Raw genomic sequence first — 8,927 nt, 5'->3', positions numbered from 1 at the left:
TTGTACCAGTAAGAAGTGTGTATTTTTCATATGTGGGAGATCCAGAAATAAATAGTCCAGAGGTGCTGCAATCACATGAATATGTCAATTCCATTAAATATATTCTAAATATTTTTTAGATTGGGGAATCAAGATGGCTGTCACTTCCAGCCACACTCTTCTTAGCCTGTGGCTTTTACCTTTATGGTCACAGGAGGGCTCCTCTAGCTCTAGACATCAGGTCTGCTTGTCCAAAGGGCAAGAAGTGGAGAGACATGGCTACATGAGGCCATCCCTATACAACAACTTCCCCAGAGTGACATCCAGTGACTTCTCATATTCATACTAGCCAGGACTGAAGGAAATGGCCTGCCCCTGCTCACAAGAAGGGCTGGGAGACGGAAGCTTTTTTTTTTTTTCTTTTTTGAGACAGAGTTCTCATTCTGTTGACCAGGCCAGAGTGCAGTGGCAAGATCTCAGCTCACTGCAACCTCCACCTTCTGGGTTCAAGCAATTATCCTGCTTCAGCCTCCCAAGTAGCTGGGATTACAGATGCGTGCCACCTAACCCAGCTAATTTTTGTATCTTTAGTACAGACAGGGTTTCACCATGTTGACCAGGCTTGATCTCAAACTCCTGACCTCAGGTGATCCACTCACCTCGACCTCCCAAAGTGCTGGGATTACAGGTGTGAGCTACTGTGCCTGGCCAGCAGATGGAAGCTTTTTAATAGTGCACATTACCAATATGAACAGAAAACCCAGGTTCTTTTCTAAGGAAGAAGGGACAATTTTGGCTGATGGCTAGCAGAATAAGCCACACCAGACCTAATAGCAAATCTCGGCAAATACCTAAGACTCAATAACAAAGAAGCCACATACTCACCTCACCATGTAATTAAATTAGAAACCAACAAAAAAACGGCAACTAAGAAATAGCCATATAACATGCAGGAACCTTCCAGAATGACAGAAACATTCTATATCTGGAATGGGGTGTTGGTTACATGCATGTATGCATCTGTCAAATTCATCTAACTGTACACTTAAGATGTATGCATTCCATTATGTCATTATACCTCTATGAAAATATATCCATGTATTAGTTTTGAAAAATCTAATTCCAAATAATAGATAGATCAGACAATAAATGATAATGGAGGCTGACAATACTTACAATTAAACCGAAATGAAAATATTATGTACTGAAACATGGGATGCAGCTAAGGGAGTATTATGATGGAAAGTCATAGCCCCATATGTTTATATTTTTACAAAATGGAAGTTAATTAGCAAGGGGCCCACAGAATGGATGAGACATTGATAAAGGCAGGCTGCCATTCCTGATGTTCTCTCTTCCCATGTGGGTTCTTTTGTGTACAGTGAGTGAGGAGCTGTGCCTGAAGGCTTTCTCACACTGATTACATTGATAGGGTCTCCCAGCACTATGTGTTCTCACATGTACAATAAGGTGTGAAGACTGACCAAAGGCTCGCCCGCATTCCTGGCATGCATAGGGCTTCTTGCCACTGTGAGTCCTTGCATGTTTCCTGAGGGATGAGGGCTCACTGAAGGCTCGCCCACATTCCTGGCACACATAGGGCTTCTCTCCAGTGTGAGTTCGCATGTGACTCTTCAGAGTTGAGAGACGGCTCAAGACCTGACCGCAAGTCCCGCACTCATACAGTTTCTCCCCTGTGTGTATCCTCTTGTGCACATTCAGATGAGTGCTCGTCCGGAAAGGCTTGCCACATTGGTTGCACTCATATGGTTTCTCTCTGGTATGGGTTCGCAGATGTGTCTTCAGTGAAGAGTGTTCCCTGAAGGCTTTCCCACACTGGCTGCATTCAAAGGGCTTCTCTCCAGTGTGAGTTCTCACGTGGCTCCTAAGGGATGATGGCTGATTGAAGGCTTTCCCACAATCTTTACACTCATAGGGCTTCTCTCCTGTGTGGTTTCTCTGGTGCAAAATCAGGTTAAAGTTCCTCGTGAAGGTTTTCCCACACTGACTACATTCAAATGGCTTCTCTCCGGTATGAGTTCTCATGTGTCGCCGAAGATTCGAGGAATATTTGAAGGCTTGCCCACATTCTTGACAGTCAAAGCACTTCTCTGCAGTATGAGTCTTCTCATGCCTGATGAGGTCAGAGCTGTATCTGAAGGATTTTTCACATCTGTTACATGCATAGGTTTTATCCCCACTATGGATTTTCTCGGGCACAATTAGGTGAGCACTCTGGAAGAAGGAATTTCTACTCTCTTGACATTCATAGGAGGCCTCTCCAGCATGAATTCTCTGGTACTGGAAAAGTGGTTCAATGCTGTTAAAAGGTGTCTCAAGTTCATGATATTTATAGAGTTTTTCTGCAGGCTGAGGTTGCTCCTGTCGATTAAGGAAAATGTGAAGACCAAAGGCCTTATTAGATTCAGATATTCTCCCCAATGTGAAATGAATGTAAGAGAAACACCGTTCTACATCTGAAACTTGTACCATTTACTGAGTCCATATCATTTCTACCCAGAGTTCCCTTAAGTGGAACAGGGTGGATACTCTGTTGCAAAGAACTATCTTTCATTACTTTCATAGGGCTTCTTAGGTGCAGAATTTTTCCAATTTCTTTTAGGCCAAATTAAGTCTTAAACACTTGGTATCTGTGTCATACCTATGAAAATGTTTGCCTGTAGGAAGATGATCTACATTTAGTTTTCCACCAGTTCATGACATTTACAGACTCTCTTCCAAGAAACTGCTTTCTCCTGGGCAAGCACTACTTGCCTTGAAACTCTCTTGGCTCTTGGGCTGCTTTTCTAACTTACAGCAACCCCAGACTCATCCTACTATAGAGAACCAAGAGTAATCCCTGGAAAGTCTTACCCCTTTCATGCCAATGGACAGAATCTCCGTAAAATTGTCTTGGCTAGGAATTGCCTCTTGGGGCTGAAGTTGAGGTTCTGAAATGAATTAGGGAAGAAATTGTTAAGTGCGCAGGGAAAGAAACTGTGGGATCAAGGTGAATTAAAAAGTAAGCAAGGCACATGTGGACTTTTTTTTCCAAATACTGATCCTAAATATGGGAAGAAATTACAAAGACAAGGAATGTATTTAAGAGTTAAGGAAAATTTTAAGGTATTTGACTAGGTGAGAAGTTATGTAATCAGAGAAACATGGGATGGAAATAGTAGGTGATTTACCAAAAAAGGATTCCATGAAGATTGTAACCTAATGTTGAGAAAAAATATTAGCAAGAATGTACAGTGGGGAGGACATGGATAAAATATACGCATGGAAATATTAAATATGAAGAGAAAGTAGGACAAATCTTTCTAGAAGATTAATGTAAAGTTTCAGAGATTAAACAGGAAAGGGAAAAAGGAAAGAAGGTGACATTTAATAAGGGAGCTCAATCAAGCAGCCTTCTCAGTCAAGGGTATGTATAGGTTGCCCTGATTGACAGTTTCCAAACTGGACACTTCCCTTACTGACCAGAGATGATGTTCACCTGATCTGCCTGGGCTCACCTGGACAGGTGTCTGAGATGACTCCCCTCTCAGTGTTCCACTGCTCTCCGCTTTGCTCCAAATCAGATGATGCATTGGGTTTGCACAGTTGATCACCTGCTGGTGAGAAAAAAACGCCATGTTGTGGGAGGACTGTGCCACACCATGACACAAGGACTGATATTAAGTCTTTAAGGGCTCTAGAGATGGGAGTGGCAAAATGCATGTGCCTAAATTCTGATGGACACAGCCAAGCTCTTTCACTGAGGAACTAAACACAAGTTTCCTCACTGGGTCCAAGACGACACTGAGGCTCTCTGGTCTACAAAACTAAGGGCCTAGCTCAATAATACATTTGAGAAGTCTAAAAGCTTTTAATCACAGAGAGACAGAGAAGCGGACAGATCTTCATTCCATACAAAGCCCAGTAGACTGAAAGCCTCATGAGGGTGGGAATTATCTGTTTTTCACCTCTAGGTTTGCCAGACTTGCACAGTTCCCAGAGCTATGGTTACTGCATAGCATGTGATAAAAAGACAAAGACTTGGTCAGGCACGGTGGCTCATGTCTGTAATCGCAGCACTTTGGGAGGCTGAGGCAGGTGGGCCACTTGAGCCAAAGAAGTTCGAGACCAGACTAGACAACGTGGCAAAACCCCATCTCTACCAAAAAACATGAAAATTAGCCAGGTGTGATGATGCACACCTGTGGTCCCAGCTACTAGGGAGGCTGGGGTGGGAGGATCAGCTGAGCCCAGGAAGCGAAGGTTGCAGTAAGCCAAGGTCACACCTCCCACTCCAGCCTGGGCAACAGAGCAAGACTCTGACTTGCTCTGGAAAGACAAGATGAAGCCACCTTACCCACAGAGGCCAGGTTCCTGTAGTTCTCCAGCATCACATCTCTATACAGGCTCCTCTGAGTCGAGTCCAGAAACACCCATTCTTCTGGGGTGAACACCACAGCCACATCTGCAAAGGTGACTGGTTCCTAAAACACACATCCATCCCGGCTCAGCCAGGGACCGCCCCTACCAGTACACCAGAGGATGCTGCAGGCTGGCAGGCCTGGGGAAGCGAGACCTGAGGCAGAGGACTTTCAGTCTGGGGGTTCTGAGATACCCCAGAATCTGCCCCTTGGCTCAGGACTCTGAACTAGAACTCTTCTCTCTACTCGCCACTCCTTAAGCAAGAACAGCAAGAGGTGATAAGCTAATGTTGCAAGTCCTCAACCTCAGGACACGACTTATCTATTGACAATGAGCCAGGAAGCTCTTGCAGATTTGTCCCCCTTCTAGCTCCAGGGTCCAACAGAGCTGAGCATGGTACAGGCAAGAGGGAAATATCTGGAAAATGACTCAACTCTTTGCTCAGTGAGATCATGGAGACCACAAAATGAGAATGGCTCACATCTTTGCTTTGCTTTCCCTCCTGGTGTTCGACAGCCTGGGGAGGGTCTGAATGGGGTGGTAGGATCGTGGGCCGGGCTCCCCCACTGACACCCACTGCAAGAAGTCCAGTCCCTGGAGGCATGGAAACCAACCCTGTGAGATGAGCCAGGCAGGTTATAGGAAAAGGGCAAGTCCAGCCTTTGGGCATAGCAGTGTTCTTTTAGAACAGGAAGTTCTTACCTACCTGTGAACAGGCGGTTGGCAACCCAGGAACCATGGCTTCTTCCTCTACTCTGTCCTCCTGAAGCCAGGCAGGGTCCCCTGTGGACACAGCTAGGGGAGAGGGGAGGAGGCATGAGGGTTGGTGCCTGGCCTACTGGGCACACTCACAAGCCCCAAGCCTGGCAGTGAGTGATCATGTGTACACACATACACATGCATATGCACACACTCAGAGACACACACATGCAGACCCATATCTGCAAGCTCTTGCACAAGCATGCAAGCACACAATCACATGCACACACATACACACAGACCCGCACACATATGCACACAAACACAGTTACATACTACATGCACTCGTGCATACACACAACATACGCAGACTGTAGCACACACAGACATGTGCACGTGCATGCGTGCGCACGCACACACACACCCACCCCTTCGTTCCATATCCCAAGAGCCATAGACTCAATAATTCACCAGAAGACTCCAAAGTTCCTATAGCACCCACCGCTGTCCCCAGACTCAGCTTTGGGACAGCTCTTCCTCTCTGGCTGTCTGGCCCCTTCCTCTGCCCCCTACACTGCAGGGCTAGTGGTGTCCAGGACTTACCACAAGTCGAGGGCAGATAAACCACAACCACCCTGCAAGTCTCTCTTAAAAGGAAACTTACTTCGCACCTGCCTTCAAATCAACACCATCCCTCCCTCTGCACCAGGCATCCTCCCTCTGGCCTATGACAGACAAGCAAGCAACTCTCAGATCACTCCTCATTCCCTGCATCCTTGCCTCTCCCTCCAGATGGGACCTTTCCTCTCACTTTTTTTTATGTATACTTTGAGTTCTGATGTACATGTATACTTTTGAGTTCTGGTGTACATGTGCAAAACATGCAGGTTTGTTACATAGGTATACACATGCCATGGCGGTTTGCTGCATCCATCACTCCATCATCTACAGTATGTATTTCTCCTAATGCTATTCCTCCCCAATCCCCCACCCCCTGCTGTCCCTCCCTAGCCCCCCACCCCCCAACAGACCCCAGTGTGTCATGTTCCCCTCCCTGTGTCCATGTGTTCTCATTGTTCAACCCTCGCTTATGAGTGAGAACATGCAGTGTTTGGTTTTCTGTTCTTGTGTCAGTTTGCTGAGAATGGTGGTTTCCAGCTTTATCCATGTCCCCTCACTTTTTAAACCTGATCCACACCCAATTCCTAACCCCAAATGTGTTTTTTTTTGCAGCTGCCGTAACAAAGTATCACAAACTGAGTGTCTTTAAAACCACAGAAATGTATCCTCTTGCAGTTTTAGAAACCAGGAGTCCAAAATGAAGGTGTCGGCAGGGTCAGGCCTCCTCTGAGGCTCTAAGAAGAGTCCTTCCTTGCCTCTCCCTGGCCTCTGGTGGTGGCCGCCGATGCTTGGGGCTCCTTGGCTGGGAGATGCATCCCTCTGACATCTGCCTCTACCGTCACACGGTCCTCTCCCTGTGTGTCTGTCTGCACATGGCATCTTCCTCTTCTCATAAGACACAATCATGTTGGATTAGTCTGCAGAGACCCTCATTTTCAATAAGGCCACATCCACAGGGCTAGGACCTCAGCATATCTTTTTGAAGGGGTACAATTCAAGCCATAACACCCCACTTTTCCCTTGGGCTACTGTTCTGTCTCTGCCCACTTCCTCCCCTCCCACTCATTTCCCAGCTCCACCATTCCAAGGGCTGCTCTGGAATCACCAGTGACCTCAATCCATGGTGGGAAATCCCACTGATGTGTGTTCACCATCTTCTATCTCCTGGGTTTGTTGTTGTTGTTGTTTTTGCTGCTGCTGCTGCTGCTGCTGCTGCTGCTGCTGGTGGTGGTGGTGGTGTTTTGAGCCACGGTCTTTCTCTGTCACCCAGGCTGGAGTGCAGTGGCACAATCACAGCTCACTGCAGCTTCAAACTCCTGGGCCCAAGTGATCCTCCTACCTCAGCCTCCCAAGTAGCTGAGGCTACATGTGTGCACCACCACACCAAGCTAATATTTTTAAAATTTTTTTAGAGATGGGGGGGGGTCTCACTATGTTGCCCAAGCTAGCCTTGAATTCCTGGCCTCAAGTGCTCCTCCCACCGCAGCCTCCTGAGTAGCCAGGATTACAGTTGAAAGGCACTGCACCCGGCCAATCCCTCCTTCTTGTGGCCCACCCAGCCTGTGATCAGTGATCACAACCCAGCCTCCTCTTTTTCCTATAAGAGCTTCTCCTCCAACATGCTGCTGGCGTCCACAGGTTGCAGACCCTCCTCTTCACGTTTTCCTCAATCCTCTGCCTTGGTGGGCAACCTCGCCCATTCTATGGGTGTCAATTCCCAAATCTGCATGATGAAGCCCAAATCTCCAGGCTGACTCTCACATATGAACACCAGATCCATGTATCCAACCATTGGCTCAACTCTTTCTGCCCATCTAAGGGAACAGGAATAGAATGTAGCCAAAATGAGGTCCAGAGGTCAGAGTTCCCAACCGAAGAGGATTTTTTTTCCAGGCCTGGAAACCTCATAGCATTTGCCCTGATGGGTTTTAACTTGTTCTGGATCCATTACCCCTTTTCTCTTCCAGTTTCTCCTTTTGAAATGGGAATGTCTATCCTATGCTTGCCCCATCACTGTATTTTGGAAGCAGATTGCTTGCTTTCTGATTTCACAGGTTTGCAGATGGGGAGGAATTTTGCCCCACCATAGACCACACTCTGAGTCTCCCTCCTACCTGATGTAGATGAGTGACATGATGAGATGTTGGATTCTCATGAGATCAGATGAGACTTTGACTTGATGGTGTTTAGATGAGATTTTGCACTTAGAGTTGATGCTGAAATGGATTAAAACTCGGGGGATGTCAGGATCACAGTGAGTGTATTTTGGGAAGGACATGAATTTGCCAGGACTAGAGAACAGATTGCTATGGCTCGAATTGTGTCTCCCTGAAAAGGGGAAGTCCTAACCCCCAGTACTTCAAAATGTGATCTTATTTGGAAACAGGATTGTTGTAGATGTAACAAGTTGAGATCACATGAGAGTTGGATAATCCAACAGGGCCCTTAATCCAACACAATGTTTCTCCTAAGAGAAGAGACAGAGACAGATACACAGAAGGAAGATCGCCATGAGGCAACACAGGCAGAGAGGGGAGGGCTGCACCCACAGCCAAGGAGAACCAGGGCTGCAGACCACCATCAAAAGGCAGGTGCAGGATCCACCCCCGCCCCCCAACCCCAAGCCATCAGAGGGAACACGGTCCTGTCGACACCTCAATTTCGGACTTCTAGTATCTTAAACTATGAAACAGAAATTTCTGTTATTAAAAAAAAATAGGCCAGGTGCAATGGCTCACACCTGTAATCCCAGCACTTTGGGAGGCCAAGGCTGGCGTATCACCTGAGGTCAGGAGTTGGAGACCACCCTGGCCAATATGGTGAAACCCTGTCTCTACTAAAAGTACAAAAATTAGCTGGGTGTGGTGGCACACATCTGTAGTCCCAGCCACCCAGGAAGCTAAAGCACAAGAATCACTTGAACCCAGGTGGCGGAGGTTGCAGTAAGCCAAGATCGCACCACTGCACTCCAGCCTGGGCAACGGGGCGAGACTATGTAAAAAAAAAAAAAAAAAAAAAAAACCTCATCACCAACCTCCTAAATCCTGCTTTCCCTAACCATGTCCTCAATCTCGTGAAGTGCTGTCCCTGTCTTTAATCAGAGACCTTACCCCTTTCTGACACTCTATAGCTTCCAGCAACTAATCAGAATAAATAGTGATGAGGTCTCTACATGGCAGTAGTCAACCCCAAGCCCCTCTCCCATC

The 8,927-nt window shown here is 46.9% G+C and overlaps 1 protein-coding gene across 6 annotated transcripts in view; it reads right to left on the bottom strand.

Moving 5' to 3' along the window:
* Positions 1-857: 857 nt before the first annotated feature.
* Positions 858-8,927, bottom strand: part of ZNF333 (zinc finger protein 333) — a 29,551-nt gene continuing 21,481 nt past the window's right edge. For 5 of the 6 annotated variants that reach the window (XM_017520277.2, XM_017520280.2, XM_017520281.2 and 2 more), the window contains 5 exons: positions 5,108-5,196; positions 4,337-4,463; positions 3,498-3,596; positions 2,854-2,930; positions 858-2,361 (listed from right to left, as the gene is read on the bottom strand). In XM_017520277.2, coding sequence (XP_017375766.1) covers positions 1,264-2,361; positions 2,854-2,930; positions 3,498-3,596; positions 4,337-4,463; positions 5,108-5,196 — 1,490 coding nt within the window. In that variant the 3' untranslated portion in view covers positions 858-1,263. The remainder of the gene's footprint in view (positions 2,362-2,853; positions 2,931-3,497; positions 3,597-4,336; positions 4,464-5,107; positions 5,197-8,927) is intronic. The other variant, XM_017520279.2, reaches the window with a different exon arrangement.

The sequence above is a fragment of the Cebus imitator genome, unplaced genomic scaffold, assembly GCF_001604975.1.
Source record: "Cebus imitator isolate Cc_AM_T3 unplaced genomic scaffold, Cebus_imitator-1.0 Scaffold819, whole genome shotgun sequence".
Classification (NCBI taxonomy): Eukaryota; Metazoa; Chordata; class Mammalia; order Primates; family Cebidae; genus Cebus; species Cebus imitator.
This window is presented reverse-complemented; position numbering and strand designations above follow the sequence as displayed.